Source organism: Triturus cristatus, chromosome 3_1 (assembly GCF_964204655.1).
Source record: "Triturus cristatus chromosome 3_1, aTriCri1.1, whole genome shotgun sequence".
NCBI lineage: Eukaryota > Metazoa > Chordata > Amphibia > Caudata > Salamandridae > Triturus > Triturus cristatus.
This window is the reverse complement of record NC_140583.1, coordinates 340,794,923-340,820,898: the sequence shown is the minus strand read 5'-3', so window position 1 is coordinate 340,820,898 and position 25,976 is coordinate 340,794,923. Positions and strand designations below refer to the sequence as shown.

The 25,976-nt window shown below is 44.8% G+C and overlaps 1 protein-coding gene across 1 annotated transcript in view; it reads left to right on the top strand.

Annotated features, from left to right (window-relative positions):
- The window catches only part of THSD4 (thrombospondin type 1 domain containing 4), a 2,089,562-nt gene that overhangs the window by 2,054,808 nt on the left and 8,778 nt on the right, over window positions 1-25,976 (top strand). The window contains exon 17 of the mRNA XM_085644058.1: window positions 20,399-20,543. Within this exon, the coding sequence (XP_085500184.1) occupies window positions 20,399-20,543 (145 nt within the window). The remainder of the gene's footprint in view (window positions 1-20,398; window positions 20,544-25,976) is intronic.

Below are 25,976 nucleotides of genomic sequence, written 5' to 3'. Positions count from 1 at the left end.
CTAAAACAATAGACCGGCGCGGCAGGATGAGCCTCGAGCGGGGCCATCTGCCTTAGTCGCGCTATTCCCCTCATCATAAAAGTCACCTCAAAGGAACACGTGTCCTTCGTGTAAGCTTGAGAGTTCCAGGGTCACGAAGCGGACAAGAAGCCCGTTCGCTGGCTACCTGAGGGCAAGAAACAAAATGGACGCTGTATCTAAAATGGAACCCGAGGGCTCGGATGAACGAACCCAAAAATGAGGCGAACCATACGTGGCTGCATAGCGAAACTTCGTACACCCACTATACTCGTCATTTGCGGTTCATAGATACCAGACTCATCCATATTCGTCACCATTCAAAAAGTGCCGTCCCGTCTCACACGGAACCTCAGACGCTCCTTTTGCCCTCATGTAGGCAAGCACTAGTCAAGATCGGAATCTATATCAATATTCATCAGATCGTTCAGATGCTGCTGGAACATCATTCTATTCATCAATGTCTCCTTGGTAACAGATGGCCGCCTTATACACGTCGCAGCGCATAGGCCACATAAGGCAGGACCACACTGCACACAAAGACAACACGTGAACAGAAACGCTACAACAGCCCCTATGATCATTAGAATCTTCCAACCCCAGGTTGACATCAAGCCCCAAAACCATCCTAGGAGCGTCCAATTACCTTCGTCCACGTGTATGGACTCGGAAATCTTGTGCAACTTCGAGATGGCTTGATAAACAGTTGGAGCATTGTCAGGAATAAAAATGCAACAACTCGAATGGATAATTTTACACACGCCCCCTCTATCTGCAAGAACAACGTCTAGAACCATGCGGTTCTGCAGCGTCATGAGTCTATCCGCCTGTAGTTCAGCTGTTAGATTACCAAGGGCATTTGCAGTAATATTAGCAGTCGACTCTACCACACGGGTCAACTGTCTTAGGTTCCTACTATTAACCATAGGTCCCCAAAACGGCAAGAAACCCTTAAAGAAGTCTCCTGCTTCTTGACCAGCAGTATCCTCTTTGCTAATAACGCCTCTCATGACTCTAGTTTTGTGGTAGTCCGAAGCAACTGTGAAGGTTGGAGGCAAAAGATTCGCAATATAACAGGTACCCGAAAAATCGCGGGGTAACCATGTATATGCGCGTTCATAACACACAAAATAGGTGCCCTTAGCAGTCAGAAAAACAGGGGAGGAGAGCATCGGTAGGACGTACGTTTCAGTGCAAGCACTGTTCCCAAGTTGTGCTCTCGGATTTCGACCCAAACCCTGCAAACAGAAATTTCCAAGGTGCGGTACAATCCATATTGGGGACGAGCTCTTAAGTTGTCTATCACCCACTGACGTACTATACTCAGTCTCGCTCAGATCCTTATAGGCCTGCACTTCTTCATCTGGAATGAGTGATGCATCAATAACATCTCTATCCAGATCTGCTATGGCTATCGCCAAAGGCTTGTGGTACGGCCCAGGACCAAAGTTGACAGACCGTGGCTCTCGACTGGGGTAGGAATCTAGTGCACTGAGAAACATAGTTTGGAATGCTCGAGCTGAACCCTGGGAGCTGTATGGAAGGACCAAATACGGAATACCCCTATCCATAGTGTGTGGCATTAACCCACACACCCAACAATTGGTAGTATTCACCACCAACTGATGCTGATGTAGGAGTTGAATAAAGGAATTATTCATGAATTCCGCACGTCTAACCTGCTCATGTTGAGGCAAAGGATGAAAGGAATGTGGGGAAACAGTGGTGAGGGAACTTAGGTTAAAAGCAGAGGTAGGTGAAGCAGAAGGCAAGAACAACGATACTCCGAAATATACTCCACCCACCAATAACATAGATACAGTTAGAAACAATAGAAACACCTGAAACAGAAAACATTTTGTTTGTACAACCCTCCATAACTCTGATCTCTGCGCTGACACCCTTTCTTCGTCCACTAGCTTAGAGAATGCCATCCTCTACAAACCGTCCGTGACGTACTTGACGCACTTCGTTCTGAGTAGCGATTATCAATCCCCAGGAGTTCCCAGAGATCGACAAAAGTAACCAACCTAACGTCAGAAACCTGCTAAACAGAAAGAAGTACCCGCACGGCCCTACGGTGACCCGGATGGCGAGGTTTCCTTGAAACGTTCAAATTTATTACAAGTCTCTTAGCAGTGGAAAGCACAAAAACTCAGAAAGAAAGGATGTAATTGTTCATAATATTCGTGACGTTAAAAACCACTATACTGTTAATTTCTATTAGTCCTTGAACGAAGAAAGTATCGACTTCTTCCAGGTCGAGTTTGCTCTACGAACAATTGTTCAGATGGCGCAACAGTGTTCAATGAAACAGATGACGAGTCGGACCTTGGGTTCTCTGCTACTAATGACTCCACCTGTGGATCTGACAATGACGAATCCTCCTCCACAGGGTGAGCGTCGCTAAATGGCACAAAGCGCAAAGGAGTCTCAGTTTCTGCGGCCGAAATCCCAGTTCTCACCCAACAGTCGGTTGGTAAGGGGATCGGTACCTTCTTTGTGTGGCTGGCATGAACCCAATTTTTCCGGCCCGCCAGTCGAACCGCTGTCCTCGTTGTCAACAAGACTTGGTGGGGTCCGACGAATCTTGGCTCCAAATTACGCTTTCGACCAAAGTTTCGGGTAACCACCCAATCTCCTGGCCGAAGCTGGTGTCCAGGACCCTCTGTCTGCGCTGGTAGAGCTTCAAAGACCTGTTGGTGAATTAACCGTAGTTTAGTGGTCAAATCATGCAAGTAATCGATCAACATTGGATATTCAAGACTATCAAAAGCCCTAGGTCTCGGGACTCCCCAAATATTCGCAGGGCGACCGAACACAATCTCATATGGGCTGAGCCCTACTCGAGAGTGTACAGTCGCTCTGGTCGATAGGAGAGCCAGAGGCAAGGCATCAGGCCATGACAGACCAGTCGTAGCTTGAATCTTGGCAAGTTTCAGCTTCAGGGTACCATTGTACCCTTCAACCAAACCCGCTGCCTGAGGATGATTAGCACTGTGGAATTTCTGACGAATTCCAAGGCCCTTACACACACTCTGCATTACACTTCCCACAAACTCACTCCCATTATCCGACCATACAATCCGGGGCATTCCGTACCGAGGAAAGTATTCCTTCAGCAGGATTTTTGCTGTGGACAGGGCAGTATTATCCTTAAGAGGATAGGCCTCAATCCATCTGGAGAACGCGCAAACCACAACCAAAACATACTTCAGATTATTGCATCTCTCCATATGGATGAAGTCCAGCTGGATAACCTCAAAGGGACAAACAGGAGGAGCGAAATGACCAGGTGGAGTGGGGGTGCCTTTTCCGGGATTATGCATCAAACACACCATACAATTCTTAACCACTCTTTCGGCACACTTAGCGATACCATCATTCCTCCATACAGGAGACAAGAACTTACATATTCCTTTCGCACTATTATGTGACAACCCATGAGCCATCGTCACAACAGCTAATACATATGCGTCTGGTAACATCCACCTCTGGCATTCCGTCAGGTCAACCCAACATCCATGCATATCCAATTTCCCTGTACTTTCTTTCCACTTGGTCTTTTCAGCTTCCGTAGCTTCGTTCTGAATTGCTTTCACACTTTCAACAGTATTTTCACACATACCAGTCTCCGCCGGCCAACTCACTAAACTCGTGACATACATTCGAGTCGCAAGATTCTTAGCCGTTTCTTTAGCAATCTCATCCGCAAATGCATTACCACGACCAACATCATCCGTCACTTTCCGATGTGCACTACATTTGACGATCGCCACTTGTTTAGGCAACGTAAGTGCATCCAAAAGATCATTCACAAGATGCCCGTGCTGGATCTTTGTACCATGCGATGTCATAAATCCTCTTTCTCTCCACAATCTTCCAAAATTATGCGCAACACCAAATGCATACTGACTGTCGGTAAACACATTCACGCGCTTTCCTTTCGACAAAACACACGCTCTTGTTAATGCAATTAATTCTGCCGCTTGTGCTGAATTCTGGTTCAATCTCGCAGTTTCCACAATCGTGCTCAACGTCACCACAGCATACGCAGTCGTCACATCGCCATTCGGCAATTTGAAGCAAGAGCCATCCACATACAAAGTACCATCAGGATCTGACAAGGGGGTGTTTTTCAGGTCCACACGACCTTTTGTTTCTTCCTCAGTCCGTAAATAACAATCATGTGGTAGCACATCATCTGATTCCATATTAATCGGCAACAATGTCGCCGGATTCAGTACATTACAACGCTTGATCTGTACGTGACTTGCCAAAAGGGTCAGCTCGTACCCAGACAACCTTGCACTCGTCAAATGTTGAGTCTTTGTCCGATTCAAGAGAGTATCAACTGCATGCGGAACCATTACTATGAGCATATTGTCCATGACCAGACCTGCGGACTGCCGAATAGACGCCGCAGCTGCCGCTGTCGCCCTCAAGCAACTTGGCAACGCTCTAGCCACCGGGTCTAAGGTCGAGGAAAAATATGCACACGGACGCTGCTTATCACCAAATTGTTGCGTTAGAACACTCAACGCACAACCGTCCCTCTCATGGACGTATAATGTGAAAGGCTTACTGTAATCAGGAGTACCTAACACAGGAGCCGAACACAGCGCATCACGTAGTTCAGAAAAACTTTTCTGACATTCCTCCGTCCAAGGCAAAGGGGTTGAAACGTCCTTGCACGTGAGAGCCACCAATGGCTTCGCTAACAGTGAAAAATTCGGGATCCACTGTCTGCAGTATGACGTGATACCTAAAAAGGCACGCACATCTCTCTGAGTTGCTGGCACAGGCATTCGAGCAATTGCTGCAATTCGTTCAGGGGTCAACCTTCTTCCCGCCTTTGACAATAAGTGACCGAGATAGGTAACTTCTTGACAACAATATTGTAGTTTGGAAGGTGACACTTTATGATGTAAAGCACAGAGATGCTGTAACAAAGACACTGTAGTGGCTCTACAGAGCTGTTCAGTGTCAGCAGCAACTAACAGATCATCAACGTACTGAATCAAGGCTGCACCAGCCGGTAACACAAACGCATCAAGCTGACTCTTAAGAGCTTGACTGTAGATTGATGGACTCTCACAGTAGCCCTGTGGAGCGCGTTTGAATCTGAAGCTACGACCACCTAATGAGAAACCAAACAAATCTCTGCTTTCCTCAGCAATTGGAATGCTAAAGAACGCATTCTTCAGATCGATGACCGAGAACCATGCTGCAGTGGCTGGAATCAGAGTCAGTAAAGCTGTAATGTCTGGCACCACAGGAAACTGCGGAACAACGACTTTATTTACCTCCCGTAAGTCGATAACTAGACGATACACGGGAGGCTTGGAGGGATCCGTTCGTTTCAGAATAGGCAACACGGGACTATTGCACACATTACCTCGTGTCTCCTCAATAACATCCTTGCCGATCAGATCACAAATGATCGCTAATAGTGCCCTTTCACCATCAAGGGAAATACGATACTGAGGTATACGTGGCAAACGCGCACCAACTTTTAGGTGGACAACATAAGGTGGTATATCCAACAGGCCCACGTCATTGGGACCTGTCGCCCACAAAGAGGCTGGAAGAGATCTCAATTCCGATGGGAACTTATCGATCGATAAATACATAGGGGAAATCACGCTCTTACCCAACGTGAGCTCCACACCCGTAGGAGAACAGTACAAAGTCGCATGTAACCTTTTCAACAAATCTAAACCCAAAAGATTCTCACCACAACCAGTAGTCAAAATCAAAGGAGCTTCCAGCTCAGGAGACCCAATTGTAAGGGGCAAAGGGCTAGAAACTGGATTACTAACGGGGGCGTCAGAAAATCCAACGGAAACATTCGTGAAGCCAGACAAAGGCGTGCCAGGGAGTTTTGAATGCATGATGGAACTTTTTGCCGCACCAGTGTCCAACAGAAAAGGCTCAACGACGCCCAAAGTGGCTACTGAAACGTATGGCCCTCTCTGATCAACCGGAACTGATACTTCTCCCTTCCTTTGTCTATGGCTGTCCTAATAGATACCATCCGCATCAACATCACACTCAACATAGAAATCATCCACATGATACTGAGTAGACCGACCGGACGATTGTTCGCGCCGATCGAAACAATTTTGCGAATCCGAAGACGTCGCAAAGCGTTCGGCCTGATTCTGGGTAACTCCGCGACCTCTACCACGAGAAACCTGTGGAGGGCCACTGCGTCCTCCTCGAGCCGACACACCATTGTTCCTATCACGGAGAACCGGACAGTCAAACTTCAAATGGCCCTCCCCACGACAATACGCGCACTGATTATATCCCAGCACAAAGCGAGGCGCAGGCGAAGCATTGCGCGGCTGTGGTCTAGAGAACTGTGATTGCGATCTGTTTGGCTGCTGTGTATCACTGAAATTCGAACGCGATGGATAGGCTTGCTGCAACAAGACCTTAGTTTTGAGATCCTTAGTTTTCTTTTCTGCACGCTCACTTTCCTCTTTCTCTCTATTTTCGTAATATTAGGCCGTAGCCAATATTTGGGCAGTGGTAGAGACAGCCCACGCACTCTCAGAATTCTTCAACTTGTTGCTAAGGTCGGGCAACAAATTCGATACAAACTTATCAACGAACAGCCGCTGACCACCCTCGGAACCCATGTCCTGACCGCTATGGTCAATGAACGCCTCCTCAAACCTCGTAAAGAAATCAGAAACACTTTCATCCCTCTTTTGCCTGCACGCCGATAATTTGTCCCAGTTGACGCGCATCGCTGGCATAAGTGTTTTCATGAGGGTAATTATCCTCTGGGGCAAAGCCACAATAATCTGTTCGGGTTTAGCCCCGCCGACCTGCCGGGCATCTGCCGCTGTAAGGGCAGCCCAGTCACCGCCTAACTCGGCCACGTGGTTCTCGTGACGAATTTTCGCCCAAATCGGCTGAGGCACCACATTGCCAAACAACATATCAACATCGGCTAGGTTCATAACAGTAGCATCCACCAATTGGGACAGTTCTTTATAGTACCCTGCAGGATTCTTACGGGGATCAGGTAGGGATTGCTTCACTTGCAAAACTTCCGATCGCTTCCAAGGGAGATGTATCCACACTCTCTGGAAATGGCCTGGGACAGGAGGGTTAGCAGCCGGATCACCTGGCATCCATACCGGGGGAACTTCCCGCATAGGATATTGACCAGGTTGTGCCATCCATTCCGCGGTCGCGTCCTTAAACAGCGCACGCGGTTGCACTGTACATCGAAAGGATAACAAGCGTTCCAGAGCCTCTCGAACTTTGTCACCTACAATGACACCCGTGGCAAACCGAAGCTGTAGCTCGGAAACCTCAGGTGGTATATCATCAGCTATATCATCGTCCCACTCCTCTTTCAATGACTTACACAATTCTTCGAACACGAATCGCTGCGTGGGCACATTAAACTGAGAAAACGTCTCGAACACTACACGTGGGGTGTATTTGACAGGGTTACGAATCCATCTACGTGCCGTTTTCACCAACGATTCACGTTCCCTACCATCAGGAAGCTGACTGCGTCTTTGAGCAATGTCTGAAAGAGTCGAGCCAAGTATCGGCCCAAAGAGCGGAGAATAAAGAGAAGCAACAGCAGTCAAGAGACGACTACGAACAGAAGGAGAAGAAGACGAAGATGCAGGCGTAGCAGCCATAGGGGTGGAAACGGTAGAAGTAGACGCGGCAGCGGGAGTAGCGGGAACGACAGGCTGAGGAGGAACTTGGAAAGGCGCAGTAGGGAGAGAAGCCGGGACAAAAGGATGTACGATCTGTGGCCCAAGGGGATTCGGGAGTACGGGAGGAACGGCGGGCTGACCCATAACATCAGGAGCATAGGGAGGTGGCGATTTCATCAGATAAGACAAAAGCGAATCTTCCACTGATTCTTCTCCTGTCTTGTCGTTCGTAGAAGGTAGCGCCGGATAACATTTGTCCACTGCCATATGGTGAAGCCGAGCACTAACTTCTTGCTCTTTCTCATCTTTGTCTAACTGATACTGTTCCGCATTGCGCATCACCGTAATGACACCTTCTCGCTTATTTTTCTTATTCTGTTTGATTTCTTTCTGTTTGGCCTCTTTCCGCCATAACCGGAAGGAATCAAACATGGCCGGCCTAGCTTTCTTTTTAAATAATTTAGCTTCCAAGTTATCTAAAATGGCAGTCTCGAAACTACCATGAGGTGGCCAACTAAGGACGCCATCCTTTTTAGTGTAACGAACCCAATAGTCATTATATACGATAGGACCCACGCCATGGCGACTATAGAGCTCGTAAAGCGGAGTTCCAGCCGGAGGTATCGGACATGAATCCTCCAGCCGGGAATCCATGCTGCAACATTTGAGAAACCCAAACAAAGTACTACGGCCAGGCATCGTGCACACTAACCGAGTATACAAACTTCAAGGGCTATCGGATTACGATGTCCTCGCAAAAATGCAAGACCCTCGGTTTTTGGCAATTGCAATCGTCAAAGAAAACCCAACAACTAAGAACCACGAATGCTATGGAACCATGCAAACAACAAAGCAACACTGGGAGCGACCCACAAATACTTAACTGAAAGAACAATGGCGTCACCAGGAAGGCCCGTTGATCGTCTCGCCGTTCAAAGGACTACGCCAGGCGCCAAACAGGTCGACAGTCAGGGCATCGGTCCGTCGCAGCCGTCAGGAGGCGGGGATCTTCGCGGGAAAAGACGTCGGGCCACTTATTTCGACAACTGGATCGATGAAGCGGGGTGCACCTTCCCTCGGAGATTTCACACGAAGTTCCTCACGATCGTCGGGCTTTGGACCGGTACCGTTGATGTCGCCCCACGTTGGGCGCCAACTGAAGGACTGGGTTATTCTTAAGACCCAGCGGTGCCAGGGGACAACACCTGAAACCTTCGTGGGTTACCTGTTCTGGCGTACCAAACACAGAGACACGGGACACTTCCAGCGACGTCAGAGATCAGCGTTTATTTACTGCAGGGATACAGAGGTCACAAGAAGTACACAACGTGTAGGTTCTCGGAGACTGCTTCAAAGTCGTAGAAGTGGGTCGCTCCTTTTATACAGGTTTCGGCCATAGCACAGTATGATGAACAAAGGTTACAACTCAGTTCCCACAATAAACTGAAAAAGGGTCGCATTCATGTTTCAAGAGGCCGGAACATAATTACAACAGTCTTGCCGGTTCCCAACTGTAAAAACATATCCCCTCCGTGATAAACACATTCCATCCTAACCATAAACGCATTAAGAGGAAGGACGGAAAACAGATGTAAGGAAAGGACAAGGATGCACAACAGGTTAGAAAAGAGTGTTGGGGGCAATAAAGGAAACTCGATAGAGGGTCAAAGACCTCGTGTCTAATGTATGCGTGGCTAAAACAATAGACCGGCGCGGCAGGATGAGCCTCGAGCGGGGCCATCTGCCTTAGTCGCGCTATTCCCCTCATCATAAAAGTCACCTCAAAGGAACACGTGTCCTTCGTGTAAGCTTGAGAGTTCCAGGGTCACGAAGCGGACAAGAAGCCCGTTCGCTGGCTACCTGAGGGCAAGAAACAAAATGGACGCTGTATCTAAAATGGAACCCGAGGGCTCGGATGAACGAACCCAAAAATGAGGCGAACCATACGTGGCTGCATAGCGAAACTTCGTACACCCACTATACTCGTCATTTGCGGTTCATAGATACCAGACTCATCCATATTCGTCACCATTCAAAAAGTGCCGTCCCGTCTCACACGGAACCTCACCGTATGAATTGAGGCATGGTCGGTACACAATGAAATATTAATATAAGCTGATACTCAGTTGTTGAATCATATTCTTGTGTGTTTTAAGGTAAATCAAATACTATGGGCCCGATTAAAATGTCGGGTGGATTGCCACCGTCAACCTGTCTGTGGCAGTCAGCCCGTTATCTAGGTCAGCGGTCCGACCGCTGGATTAAGATACCGGCAGTCAGAGTGCATGGGGCAGAGGAAAGACCACCGCCAGGCTCATGGAGCTCTTTGAGGTGAAGTCTGAGCCTAACCTCTACAATGGAGGCGATGCCTGCGGAGGCACCGCCATAGGGATTAGGATGTCAGTTACTGACAGCCTTTTCACAGCAGTCCCACCAACATGAAAACACTGTCGGAAAGGGACTTTGGAGGCTCTCAGCAGGGCCCTCATCCCCCATAGGCCTCCGCTATGTGGCCAGGGGGGCACATGTGGCGGCCTCCCAAACATCCATACACAGTGTCCCAGGCACCGCACGGATGTTTGAAAAATGGCTGGTGCAGCGGCCCTTTTCCTGGTTCGCCTCACAAGTCACAATAGTAAAAAGCAACTGCCTGCATGGCGTTCATATCATAATTGGGCTATAGGGACCGCCAACTCCTTGTCGGACGGGCTCGTGCCCAAAACGATGGGGGGTCGGACGCTCGTCCGACCGCCATGGTAAAGAGGCCCTATTTATCTCTATTACCAGTAGAGTCTGATGAATGTAACAGTATAATACTTTTGTAAATCAGGAACAGGAACAAACAATTTCAGATTAAAACATCACCTATTGTTGCCTATTTTTTATAATATAACAATTACTTTCTTTGGGAAAACCAGAAGTGATCTGCACAAATTACCACATGCTCAATTCTAATTTATGTGTACTTTTCAAAAATGTTTCCACCTGTTAACACCACAAACTGCAAATAGGTAAAAACCATAAAACAAAACTGTAAAATGGACTACTACTTATAAAAAAATAAAAACTGTGATATAAAAATTATTTCTTTAGAACTCTGCCTATTCCTGAAAGCTGTAAAGACAAAATAATTTTTTTTTATATCACAGTTTTTATTTTTTTAAAATATACCTGATCTATGTGTTTTTGAAAAATGATTAATTATGCTAAAAAATCCTCTTTTTTTAAGTAAAAACATGTTCTGATTGATCAAAGTTTATTCTGAAGGCTTCGGTGTAATGGAATCATATTAACTGTTAACATTTTATTTATGAGTTATTGTACTTTTCAGTAGGACAAATCTGCTGTTTGAACATTAATAGACATTATGAGGGGGATTGGTGCATATTAAGCTTTTCTTGTATATATGGGATATTCACCTCAAACACTAACATCGAATTTGTGGAAACACTCCCCGTTACTTGGTCAGACCATAAAGTAATAAAATTCACTTTAACGCCAGAGCACGTCTCAGATGTAACTGCTTCCCAACCTAGGTATGTCACCATTCAGGACTGGACTAAGGTTGACACTCCTAAACTACAGGAGCAACTTTCCACAACCATTCCAGAATTAGAGTTAGACAGCAACCTAGCCGCCAATTAGGTTTTCAGTTGGGTGAACTCAGCAATCAAATTAACAGTCTCTCTGAGAAAGATAACGTTGAGGAGAAAAAATCCCTCACAACCATGGTTCTCCAACAAACTGAAGGTGCAAAAACAAAATTGTAGAGGGCGGAAAGGAAATGGAGATCCAATTACGAACAACAGAGGAAAGAAGAATACAGAACCTCCCTAGCAATTTACAAAATACTAATCCTAGAAGAAAAAAGTAATTATTTTATACGAAAAATAAATGAGGCCAAGAATTCCAGCAAGGAACTATTTACCCCGGAAATTGAACTATGCAACAGTTTAGGGCAGTTCTTCGTGGACAAAGTCAATTCTGTCTATGAATCCTTTAAAATGACTGATAAGTCTGCTGCCTCACAGTCATGCATTGAGCTCAAACAGGGACCGGCCACTGGAAGCCCCAATTCGGAGTTCCATTTTGTGCCCCCATCTGTTGAACAAATCAAACAGGAGGTACTGACTACTAGGTCTGGGGGCCTATCGGATCCGTGTCCACCTAAGGCGATACACCTGTTTCCAGATCTACTAAGCGACCAACTAGCCCTGGTCTTTACAAACATAATTAAATCTAGCTGTTTCCCAGATGCCTGGAAAACGGGATCAGTACTGTCGCTATTAAAAAAGCCCAATTTAGATCTACAGAATCCTGGAAACTGTAGACCAATCTCGAGAATCCCCTTTGTAGCCAAAGTACTGGAAAAATTAATGAACAAGCAACTATCACAATTTTTAACATCTATAAATGCACTGGATCACTCACAATATGGATTTCGAGAGGAACATGGAACTGAAACAGCACTGCTGATGGCAGTGGAGGATCTCAGGAGTGTACTAGATGCGGGAGGGAAGGCCGCCTTGATTTTATTAGATCTCTCGGCGGCCTTCGACACTGTAAACCATGATACACTTTTTAACTCGCCGTGCGGTGTACCACAGAGGTCTTCCTTGAGCCCTACCCTTTTTAATATTTATGTGGCCTCACTAGCAGCTATAATAAGGAACTGTGGTTTCCTACCAGTATCCTATGCAGACGACACTCAAATAGTGGTATCTGTTTCAAACAACCTAGAAGAAACCGCAGGCAGATTTAAAAACTGCATCAGACAGATTAATCACTGGATGCAGTGTAACTGCTTAAAACTAAATGGTGATAAAACCGAAATCATGATGTTGGGGGCTAACACTAAATACTGGTCGCCTAAATGGTGGCTAGACACCCTAGGGGACTGCCCCTCCCCAGTGAACGAAGTCAGAAATCTAGGAATGATACTGATAACAAACTATCCTTTGATGCTCAGACTAACAAACTGTCTTCTACGGTTTGGTATGTCCTCAAAATTATAAAAAAAATACTGCCGTTCATTCCCCAGGACTCATGCAAAATATTAGTAACAGCATTGGCTAGATTATGGGAATGCGCTCTATGCTGGGATACAGAGCCAGCATCTAGCAAAACTCCAGCGCTTACAGAACGCGGCAGCAAGGATGGTGCTAAACATTCCAAAATTTGAGCCAGTAGCTCATAGACTAGGAGCCATCCATTGGTTACCCATTAGAAAGAGAATAAAGTTCAATGCTGTCTGTCTGGCCTATAAAGCCCTCCATGGGTCAGGATCACTTTTTTTAAAAACACATCTGAAACCATACGGGCCATCCAGAATCCTGAGATCGAGCCAGGCAAAGCTGATTCAGGTCCCCAAATTTAAGCAAGTTAGGTGGGGGGGAAGAAGCTTCCTGCTTCAGGCAGCCAAGACCTGGAACCTTCTTCCTATTACAATCAAAAACAGCACATCTCTGCTAACATTCAGGAAAGAGGTAAAAACCTGGTTGTTTACCTCTTAGGTAGTGCAATATACTCGGCAGACCATCGACTTAGCGCCAAGACGCCCACGGGCAATCGTGCGCTTTATAAATTCACAAATCAAATCAAATCATGTATGTATTTGTGGTTTCGCGTGAGTATGGTTTGAGTATGAAGGTGTCTGAATGTTGTTGAGTGTAAGTTGTACAATGGAATCTGATTTTTCCCAAAATTCTACAGTCCAGATATGTATTTATTAATGCACTAATAATTTGTATTGAAAAGAAAAAAAAAATTAATCAAGTAATTAGTACACCATCTTGAATGTCTTAATATCGATGTTAATGGTCCAGCCAGAGTGGTCTATATGATGATATATGACGCATAGCATATTTTAAATTGTAATAGGTAGAGTTCATTTTTTGTGAATTTTGGTCCTTTCCCTTGTTTCTCTACCTATATCCTTTATCGGGGGGTCCCCCTTTTTGATAGTCTTTGTCGTGTTTGGAACTGACTTGGATAAGTGCATCTAAAAATGTTCCATAAATTACTGTGTTTGATGACATATAAACCATCAGTGTATTCCAAGAAAAGAACAGGATCACAAGGTTTAGATGAGTAAGTGGTTGAAGAATGTATTTTCCCTAATAGACGGACTGTCACTATATTGAGCATAGGTTATGTTATAGTATGTGTATTTGTAAAGTGCACTATCACCCGCAAGGGTATCCTGGCACTGAAGGTGATATTGGAATAGCCACCATGTCAGGGACAGGTCACAGTATATTGATGCTAGATGCGATTTGAGGCTTACCGCAATGAAGCAGCTTCTGTCCGCAATGTTAATCTTTTGCGTCGTTTATTCCCAAACTTTCTTTGCTGACTGTAGGACTCTGTGCACTTTACCCTTGCTAACCAGTGGTAAAAGTGTCTGTGCTCCCCCTTTTAACATGATGAAATTGGTATACCCCAAATTGGCTTTAACTGAACTAAAGTCCCTAGTATATGCTGCAAAGTATACCTATGGAATGTAAGTTGAATGTCACTAGTAGACTGTAGCACCAATTGTGCCATCCACTACAACGTGAGTGCAAACATGACTGCAGGCCTACCATGTGTAGCTTAGCTGTTGCAATTTTAAACTTCAAATTCACTGTGTCAAAATAGCCAGTTTTGACGGATCTAAACATTGCTGTTAAATAGCAAGTCACCCCTAAGTAGGCCTTACTGCTGATAAGGTAGGGTGTACAGGGGCAGATTTACAAGCCCCTTGCGCCACTTTTGTGTCACTTTTCCCATGTTAAAAGTAACGCATGGGCCTTGTAAATATGCCCCACAGTATTTAAATATAGGATGTGCAAATATTTAAGTCACGTGTGCCCTCACAGTGAAAAGGCTCTAAAGGCTATTTTCACAGTAGAAAGGTTGCTGTTCCATAGAAAAGCAGAGGGATGCAATATTACATTCAATAATATTATGTCAGGCTAGGAAACTGCTACAAATGTAATTCTTTGACATTTTGTAATATTTATTAAAAGCCCAATTAATTGATGAAGTCATATTTTTATTAACTAATATGGAAAAGGTACTTTTAAAAAGTCACCTTTTCCATGCCTAAATCATCTGTTACCTGGCAGCTAAATAATCCTTGTGATGTGCAGCTGAGTAGCCATCTTGATGATTTGCAAAAACTGCTCCCAGGGAAGGACTATGGCATTGCGTGTGGGTAGGTGTTTGTTTTTCTGGCAGAATGACTTTTAGACCCAAAACTGGATAACCATGTACTTCTCTCTAGCACTTGACTCTCTAAGGGTAGCGAGACAGAGCAGTCCAAGGCTTACTCAAGGAGGTGGGGTGGGCTTAGACATTCAGAATACAGTGAACACCATACTACCGGCTGATAAAATCAATGTTCAGTCAGTGCTTTACTTTTTCAGAAGAAAAGTACTTTAATACACACAAGAGATATTTTCTACACATAAAAATAGGATAAACAGTGAAAATCAGATGTCTCTACAACCCTCTGGGCCACAGTTCTGACCCCAAACAGTATTATAGCACCTAGACGTTAAGCACTATAAAAACACAATTAGCATGTAGACACACAATTAGCATTGCATATTATAGACCATGTTGCACAGGGTTGCTCTCATTCGCTCGAGCCATGATATTAATTCTTGTATTGAAATTAGTTATTTTCAGCATTTGATTCGAAGTCAAATGTTCTTCATCAGCCCTTACCCCACCACCCAAAGTAACAGAAATACCCACCCATTCTCACAGAGGACATAGCTCAGTGGCATCATGGATCTGATCACAGGTACCTGATGTCTTGGAACAGTTTACTGGAGTCCCACTAGTCCAGTAGACACTTGCTAGCTGTAGGAGGGTAGTGACTGGCAAGAGTCCCAGTTACACCCTGATACCCCCAGATGTCACAAAAAGGAAGATGGGGGGCTGTACCATGTTACACTCTTTCACCAGCTACCGATTGTAACTGGAAGTACCACACAGGGTTCCACAGCACAAGGGAGGGATCTGGGTAAAGTGATCTCACCTTCAAGGACTGGGATCAGGCTCCATATCTTGAGCAGCTTTCTACAATTTCCTTGTTCAAAGTGCCAGCTCCACAAGCCTCACAAGAACAGCTGGTTCTCTGACCGATGCTGCTGATGCCCTTGCTCCTCATCAAACTGACACATTCCTTTGCAGCATAATCTGTCGGTTCAAGAGAAAATGTCCTCAAGTTCCAGACACAGTGAGCAAGCTTCTTATCTTGCCTTCACACCACACGCTGTTAATGGCTTCCTCAGATGGCCCCATGTAGGGTCGCCTCTTCAAAATTGTAGACCAGTTATGAATAACCACTGAGCGCTACTGCCAGACTTTTATCACCTCTGATTGATAGGCTCATCCAATCAGAGGGTCTGCTTCTTTTGTTTTCTGGGTGACCCTCCAATGGAGAGGCCCTTTTGTGGCATGTTCACTGCATGTCCAAAGCATGCATAGGTTGACCTACTGTCTTCCCTCATACCAAATCAGACTATTCCCCAGAGAGGAATGCTTAAGCCAACTGTTTTTTCTGTTGATTGAGCTACCTCTAGGCTCGATAGGTCAAAACAATTTTGTTGCGCGCAATGTTTACAGTCGATTAAAGGTGTTCCCATTGAGTCACAACATGAGGAAGAAAGAGGTCATGAGTCGAAAAGGTCCAAAAAGATTTTTTATGGTCAAGCCAGTTGTACTCCATCTTATTCTGGAGATCTTTAAGCAGATGCGATTTGATGACATTCTCCAAATCCTTCTTTCACTTTTAAGTAGATTTGGGTGTCATTCATGCATATATGGTCTCTGATTCAGGCTGTTTTGAAGATCTTGCTCAGTGGAGCCATATGAATATTGAGGAAGGTTGACTTTTGCAGAACTCCCCCATCAACCATAGTGGTTTTAGATAGAACAGGACCCAGCTTTACTTGGTCAGTGGGTGTGCTTGTTCAGCCAGACAATGACCAGGCTAAGACCATTCTCTGACTCAGAAGTTTTGATTGGGTGATAGAGATTGAGTAGTGTCTGGTGCTTGAATCAAGAACATTTTGCAAGGGGTTGTAGGATAGGGCCACGCATGCGTTTACCACACATGTCAGTTCCACGAAGGCTAAACAACGAAATTCTTAATCACGAATATGCCTTTACCACGCATGCCTTTATAACAAATTATTTGTTAAGGCATATTTGGTAAATACATATCCGTGGTTAAGAATTCACAGGTAAGTCTTATCCCCCGACCCCTGCCCCAGGCCTAAGTTCCTAAACTACCCCACTCCCCCCCAGCCCTAGTAGCTTTTTCACCCTGCACTCCCCATATCCCTAAAAACTACCACCTAAGCCCTAAAATGACCCTGCCCCCCTAAGTCCTAAGAGGTATCACGATCCCTTGCCCCCGCCCTGAACCCTAAAAAGGCCCCCCAATGTCCTAAAAACGAAACTACCCCCTAATCCCTAAAAACTACCCTGCCCCCCTAAGTCCTAAGAGGTATCACGATCCCTGCCCCCCACCCTAAACCCTAAAACAGCCCCCCAAGCCCTAAAGACGCCCTAAAACAACCCTGCAGCCCCTAAGTCCTAAGAGGTATCATGATCCCTGTCCCCTGCACTAAACCCTAAACCCTAAACTAGCCCCCAAGCCCTGAAAACTAAACTACCCCAAGCTCTAAAAACAACCCTGCCCCCAAAGTCCTAAGAGGTTTTATGAACCCTGTCCCTGGCCCTGAACCCTAAAACAGCCCCACAGGCCCTGAAAACTACCCCGAGCTCCCCTCAAACCCCGAAAACGACCCCAAACCCCCCTGGCCCTCAGAACTACCCCAACCCCAGCCCAGAAAACTACCCCCTACCCACCCTCAGCCCACAAAACAACCCCGACCCCCTAGACCACAAAAGTACCTCAAACCAGCCCAACTTTAAATAACCCCAACCCACTCCCAGCCCAGAAAACTACCCCATACCACCCTCAGCCCACAAAACAATCAGACCAACTCCCAAGCCCCACTATACCTCACCATGATCTCTGCTTGCTTCCGTCCATCTGCAAGCCATACCTCGCATATGCCTTAACCACGCACATGCGTGGTTAAGGCACATGCGCGATAGAGCTTGCGTAGTACAACCTTCGTTATAAAGGCTGTTCGTTGTTCAGTCTTTGTGGTAAAGGCTGTTTCCCTTTGCCAGGGGATTGAGCAGTAATGTGTGGTCAGGGCAGTCTGGGAACCAGATGCAGCCATGGCAAATTTTGCCAGACAAGCTCTCAAACTGCATACGAGTAAGCCTGACCACTATAAGGATGGTTTAGGAGAAACCTCCCCCAAGACATTTTTTAGAACAATTTAAAATATGGTGTGCTTTACAACACACTTTTTTATTATGGAACGTTTTCCAATTATTGATGTGTGGAAAATGGAGGCATGGCTCAATGAATGAATGAATGAACTGTCGGATGAGGAGTGGGTAGATGAATGAATTCAAGAATAGATGATAAAGACAATTAGCTATATAGAGCAAATGGTCTCAATGCATGGGCCAACGGTGGGTACTCTGGTTTTTCATTTGGGTTTCTGCATTAAAACATTACCCTCCCCAAACACCAACAATCCTTATGAAACATGCATAGACCAGATGCATTAAACCCAGGGCACTTATACAGCACTTCAAAGAATTAAGCACAAAGTATTATGCTATGATCTAAATTTGGGGAGAAAGAAAGAGATACCCAAGTAATGGCCAGATTGCATAATGTGAAACGTGGAAACCTTGCATCAATCCCAGTTTCCACTCGACCACATTGTATGATTCGAGGCAATTACTTGGTTTTTCACAGTTCCACCTTTTCTTTCATTGCCACGTGACAGCACGTTCTAAATACAATTCACGGTGTGCGTTGTACAAAAACAAAAGACCGTAATCTAAATGTATCTACAGTAACACCCGAGGCCGCAAACAGTGGGGAAAAGACCACTGACTTCCAGCTCCCGGTTCATTAATAGCATCGTCGTCAGGGCAGTAGTAAGGGGGCATGATTGTATATCACCCCTAGATTACAACCACTTCTAACAATTGTCATTCAATGCATTGGTATCATTTATCATATCAAACTGAAGAGTGTTTACAGTGGCCACATTATTAAGAAATGAGATGTTTTGAATTTTGAAATAGCTTAATCATATATTTTGTCAAACTTTGAACTTGTTTTCCTCAAATGGAATTTTTTTTGGGGAAAATAGAAAAACGAATGACCCCCGCACCATGGTTGGCTACCCACTGTAAATCGGGGGAAGGGGGGGAGTGGTAAACTAGCCAAACCTCAGATGGCCCTCACTCTGTCGGGCCGTTGGAAGAGTATGTCAGCGGCGGATACGAAGTAGGCCGTAAGGTTCTGATGAAGAGTTTGATGAATGGTAAACTACTTCACAAACGCAGACGATGGCAAGTCTGCCTTATTGCAAGTGCCTCAGGCTACATGCACGGGACCTCTGCTACGTTGTTAAGTAGTATCCCATCCATCCCCCAATATTTAAATTAGCCCTAAGTTTGCATGGATAAGTAACCATGTTTTAAGAGCTATCTGCAGGTTATGGGAAAATAACACATGGACCTCCACATAGCGGAGCGCCTTATGTTTTTCAATCCTTTATCGATTCAAAAACAGATGACTACTAAAGTATTTTTTGGTTGCATTATAACTCTTGGAACGGTTTTGTCTTCATTGTAAAGAGATGCATGATCGATACCCGTGAATACATGACACACACACGCCAACGTTTTACAATAGGAAAACGGGAGGCTTGGAAAAAAATCGGGAGAATATCAGCGCATATCAGCAACAACCGGCGATAATTATCGCTAAGCGCACTAAGCGCTAGAATAATTATCGCCGGCTATCGCTGAATTTTATCGCTGAGATAGCGTGCTATCAGCAACGCTTATCTCAAAAACGATAAAATTCCTGGCGCAAGCTGCCAAATGTCCGATTATCGCTGGAAATCTAGCGATAATCGCACGACATTTGGCGATAGCTTGTTGATAGGGCAGGGCCATTCTTAACAATGATATCCACCTTCCATTGGATATCATGGGTAAGTCAAACTAAAAGCAGGCGTAAGGAAAGTAGCGATAACCAAGGTTAGCGCTACTTTTCTTATCGCTATGCTTGTTAGCGTGCCCATTGATAATTGGAGAAATGTCGGTTAGCGTTATTTCTGCAGTTATTTTGGGATGGAACGCCCACTTTGCATCTCATCAGAGATGCAAAGGTGGGCGTTACGGGAAAGGGCGCTAAGGCAAGGATTCACGTGAAAGTGTGACCTTGCTGATAAAGCGATACAATTATTGCCGCTTTTCGTCCGAAAATGGACGCAAAAGCGGCGATAATTTTTTATCGCCGCCTTGTTGATATGCCCCTTATTTTCCCCATTAACGTCTATTGAGGCAGAGTCATTTTCAGGGGGAGACACCTACAATACAACAATTTTTGCGTTAAGAAATTCTGGAGTTTCCCGCCTGGATCAGGTCGGTATGTATGGTGACAGGGTCCAATAACAGCGTTCATCTATATTGGAAACTGGACATTCTGCCTTAAATCACTCACGAGTCGTCAGATTGTTTTTTGTGATGATTGTTATTTTCTCATTTGGTGTAAAGTAAAATCTCCTTCTTTTCAGTGCTCAAAAACCTGCGAAAGTGGATTCCGAGTTCGCGAAGTGCGATGCTTGTCCGATGATATGACTCCTAGCGATCAATGTGAACCACAGATGAAACCGGAAGAAACAGAAATTTGCAACCCTCAGGACTGCATACCGGAGATAGGTCAGTAGAGAGTGCTGCCTTAGTGCATACCACCATCTAGTGGCCAAACGGTATATTAACATCTTGCAAAAATGTATCTGCAGAGTATTTTTACTATACAACAAATATAGAACAAGATGTCGCATCTCGTAAAAAGAACTATTTCGTGGGCATGTAGTATAGAAACAGAAAGTATACAGAGTTTAATTCAGTAATGGTGCCACTCAGCGTGATACCACACCCTACCAGCTAAAATGTGATTACCATACTATCAATTTATTTTCGTTCAGTTTGTAATTAAAAACAGCATGTTCAGCTTATTAAAAATTCAGTTTTCGGAGTTTAGTTTCCTCCAATAAAGTCTCATTTTGTAAAATCTAATTATGTAAGATTGATGTTCATCTGCATGAATCCACTCGGAGTTAAGCACTGTGATGCAAAGTCCACCTAGAAAAAAGTTTATATTTTCCTAAATTAAACCATCAAACCAAACACATGTAGTCAGATTCCACATATGAATGTCCTGTAAAACAGATGCTTTTCAATCTGGCGTTATGCTGAGTCACAACCCAACACGATCTACCCGGTCAAGGGGCGTAACACAGGCCCTTGCAGCACCCACGCCACAGGGGGGCGACCTTCAAAGAAGCCCCATGTAGCTAGGGTGACCAGGCGTCCCGGATTTGCCAGGACAGTCCCGGGGTTTCACCAGCTGTCCTGGCAGATTTTGGCAAATGCCCCGGTTTTTAAAGGGGCCCGACTGAAACCAGTGAGAGGCACTTTTTGGGTGTCCTAAAGCTGTGCTAGTTAGCAGCTGTTATCAGTAAGCAATTTCATTAACTAGTATAATGCTGGTTTTAGAAATTCCATTTTATTTATTTTCTTAGTGCCTCTTCTGTGTTCCTATGTTGATAGGGCTGCCAGTCTGCGCCACTCCGTTTATGTAAAATTGTAGTCATTCTTCTATTTTTGCAAAATGCCCCGTTTTGGGTTCTCAAAATCTGGCCACCCTACATGTAGCCCAATGCCAATAAATATCTGTGAGCTATGGGGGACTCAGGGGCCCCTCATCACATTCTGCAGGGGGTCCGATCATTTTGCATTACGCCACTGACGCAATCATAAAGACATAAAAAGTGCAAGTGAGCCTGGACGACAAGCTTTACCATCATACATGTTTAACACTCCAGTAAGAATGCAACTTCTGCAGATGTTTTCCTCTGAAGTATTTCTCGTCACCTGCTGTCAGCCAAGCAAAAGCAGTTTTGCTCCCTATTGTTTTATAGGTCCTCTTCTCATAAGTAGCATTGCAAGGGTGCTCTGGAACCTCACTCAAGCACGTAAAATGGGCCCCCATCCACAGTTTATTAGGAAAAAGCAATCATAATTTGCTCCAGAGAGCCTCTCACACTCCTGGGCCCCAGTACCACCTGAATCGCTCATGGCAGCTTTAACCCTGTTCCTTGTGCTTATCCAGCTCAGTAAACAAACTGACTCCAATTACCATTTAATGTAGAAAATCAAAGAGCTGAAAGAGAACTGAGTATATCAAACACAAATATTAGAGTGGACCGGAAACAATGGGCATTACTGGAGCATTTTATTATCATCTACATTGAGGTACTCTGAAACAGTGTTTGTATAACTGAGCTTCAATTCTCCTAAACACATTCCTCAGATTAATAGTTAAGTTTGCAACACGTATCTTTGACAGTAGCTATTTGGAAAAGTCTTTTTATGTAAGATTAGAGCAGATTGGAACAACAATATCCAGATGGCCATCCTTCACTTGTCATTTTTAAGATCAGCCTACAATAAACAGTTAGCACACAGAACATATATGTATATTTGGAGGGCAGGACTGAGAACCCTAAGCAGCCCTAGCATATTTTGCCAGACCAGCCCCCATACAATGCATAGTGAGCACAGCAAGTGATCCTGACTACTTCAAATGGGGGTTTTGTGGAGGTCAGACCCAGAGAAAATTTTGGAAACAGTTGTGCATTCTCCAACACGTTTGTCATTATATATTCAACAGTATTATCTTTTAAAGCACAGTAAATGATGACCTTACTGTGCACCAGGATACGACAATCTATGTTGGGGTTCTTCAATGATTCCCTCACTATCACCCTCCAACAGTACCTCTCATCTCTCCATAGCCCCTCTCCCACATGTATTTTTTTGTTTTATAGCACCTCTCATACCAGTGTAGAGTGCACTTTACATCACACACACATACAGAGACAATGTGTAAATCAGTGTATAGAAAATGTTAAATAAGGCAAAGGGGACAACAAAGAGTAGGATTCACATGCCACCCATAGTGGAAGACACTTTTTAAGAGTGCTTGGTCTGGAGAAGCACAAACTCAGCATTCAGACCAAAACACCGTGTTCAGGGTTGACTTTAAAAATAAGAATTTAAAAACACACAAACCGTTTTTAGAAACATCAGGATAATGAACGACTCTGAATAAACAGAATTTTCTAACCTGTACCATGCAGCTTGCATGCAGCTCTTTGTTGGCAGTTCATAGCTCACTGTGCTAGATTTAACTTATGAACTGCACAGTAACAATAGAAATCTTTGACAAAAGCAGTATGTACATATGCTATGCACATAAAATATTGTTATTGATATGCCTGGTACACGTTCTTGGCATATTAAACCGCTGGATAACTTAGAGTCAAAACTGCCTCTAGACAATACTCCCATCTCTCTCCAGCAGGTACATTAATTACCAGAGTTACCTTGCCATTTTTATTGTTGTAAAGAACTGCTGATCACACAAGGAACTTTGCAGTGACTTAAAACTGCTGCACTGCTACAAAGCAAGCCCCCACTAACAAAGTCCCCCTCCCCCACTCCTTCCAGCCTCCCGGTGAAACACCCTATGCCCGGTACGGCCAGTCTGGCCTTGTATATATGTAATGGTAGGAGTTACAGTATCTGGTGAACAATTTTACCATCTTCTAGATTTCCTGTATTGGGTCCATTGGTTATCATCCCGAATTCAAACATTTTTTTTTTTAAGTATCTTTATTGGCATTTTCAATTTTTGCAATACAAGTCTTATAAAATAGGCATATTCAAAACCGTCCTAAGTACAATTATCGGAATAAACACAGCGCATAATATTTGCCATAGGTCATAATACATGTCCCATCCTACTCAATACTTGACAATGTACAGTGTAGGGCTAACCACCAATCTACCAGGGAACCCAAATAACAATTTGAATTTTCAAAATTCCACTTCAATTATCAAAAACTCAATTCCAATAGCACGATAATAAAATAACTCCAAAACAAATGGCCCAACTGGGGCAAAGGAAATGAAAAAAGGAGAAAAAACAACAAAAAAGACCCAATGAAAAGACCTTCTGCAGAGGGGGAAACATATCATGTACATCTATTTCGGCGTGTGGTGGGGGAATTTTATAAAAGAAAGTACAGCAGAGGACAAGCAGGTTGACACATAGGCAAGAGGCCCATAGCTAGCAATAAAGGCGCCTCCTCCAGGTTACACAGATTCTGTAAGCTCTAACGCACTCAGCAGCTGGACATATTGCCCAATCAGGGCCCCAAGCCTTCTAAACTAGCGGTAGGTGACGCAGGCTGCGATTCCCCTGAGCGTTCATCCGTATTTGGTTCGGGCCCAAACCCATCTCCCTCTCCTCCTGTCCCTCTGGATTCTCCCAGGTCGCCAGCACTTCCCTCCATTGGCCAGCCATGGGGAGCTTCCTTAGATTCTTCCCAACTGAGTGCTCTACTCTCCGCTCCACCCCACACAATAACATCTCTATACCAGGTCGCGAACCGTTGACCCCTGGCAGATTTCCATTCCAGTGCAATACGGCATTTCGCTTGTCCCAGCGCTAGATCCACAAGTCTGTTCCCCACCTTACACTTCGGCGGCCTAGGAAAAAGACCCAGAATGCAAGTCTACAATGTAAGCGGTAAATCTCTGCCCAGTACTTCAGTTAGCTTACCCAGGACTGCCTCCCAGAAAGGTCGCAAGGTACTACACTCCCATATCATGTGACCAAAGTCTGCATCTGAGTGAGAGCATCTGAGGCAAGAACGGACCTCACCTCCATAAGTCACATTGAGTCGATGTGGGGTCATGTAGCCCATATGCGTATAATTAAACTGAATATATTTGAGGCGAGTGTTTCGAGAGATTGTCTGGGGATAACGCAAGACCCTTCGCCATTCCACATCTGATAACCCTTTACCCCCAATGTCATCCCATTTAGCACGTGGTCTGGTCAAGGGGCGTACGGAAGCCTCCTGGAGGGCCACATAGAACCATTTCACAAGGTGCCGCGCTGTGCCGAGTGTGAACAAGGCATGAAGCACCGGATGTGTTTCCGGTTCGTCTCTACCCACCCCCCACAACTGTGCAAAAGTACGGATCAAGGCTTCATAATGCAGGAATTGGCCAGGGGGCAGACCACAATCCTCCACTAGGCCATCAAAGGGAATTAGGGACTTGTCCAAGAAACAATCTCCAACCACATCTAGTCCAAAATCTGTCCAGGGGGCCAGTTGCTCAACGGTAAAGACGGACTGGGGGTCGCCATACGACAGGCCCACCAGGGGCAGCACTGGGGTGTATCTAGCGGTATCCTGAATTCAAACATGTTGTAAAAATCATCACTGACTTTATTTTAACTTTGAGACCTTGTAAGACTGTGATTATCCTTTCAAAAGAGCATCAAATTTGTCACATGCGATACGTCTTTTGAGGAATAATTTCTACTCCAAGTCATGATGCTCTCAAACCATCAGGGTATGGTATCAATGGTGATTTGGTCTTCACAGGCCTGGTGTGTATGTGGTAATATCACTTTGTGTATGAAATTCTACTGTGTTATTAGCCATAAAGGATTCCTTATGGTGCGAAAATCTATATAGTTAACTAGTCAGTCAGTTTACTATAATAAGCTTCTATTTGTCGTGCATCCGTTAGTACAGAAGAACTCACCCAAACCCTGTCAAACGCATTTCAGGAAATGGGGAAGGGGGGTCACAGTCATCTCTTTTAGTTTAACTGTTGCCCTAAGATAAAGATGAGATACCGGAATGATCAGAGTGACCCCTAATATCTCCACAAGCATTCTACCGTAAGTCAAAAAGCTCTTTATCGACAGCTGATTGTTAGTCCTCTTTCCGACTTCATGGCGTTCGCAAGAATATGATCCAAAATGTAGTAAATTACTTAGGTCCATCCATTCATGTCTACCAAAAGAGCAATTTCACCCCTTCAACTGCAATCTTGAGGACAAGCACAACTTCAGCATACACAATAAGGATATCCTCGCTTGTAAAGTGTCCAGTTCAGAGTGACCCTGCCCTTCTCTATTTCCAATGGAATGTACTTTAGATCAACAAGGGCTATTTATGTCACCCCCTCAATAGTATTCACATTCGCCTTTGTTCACTCATT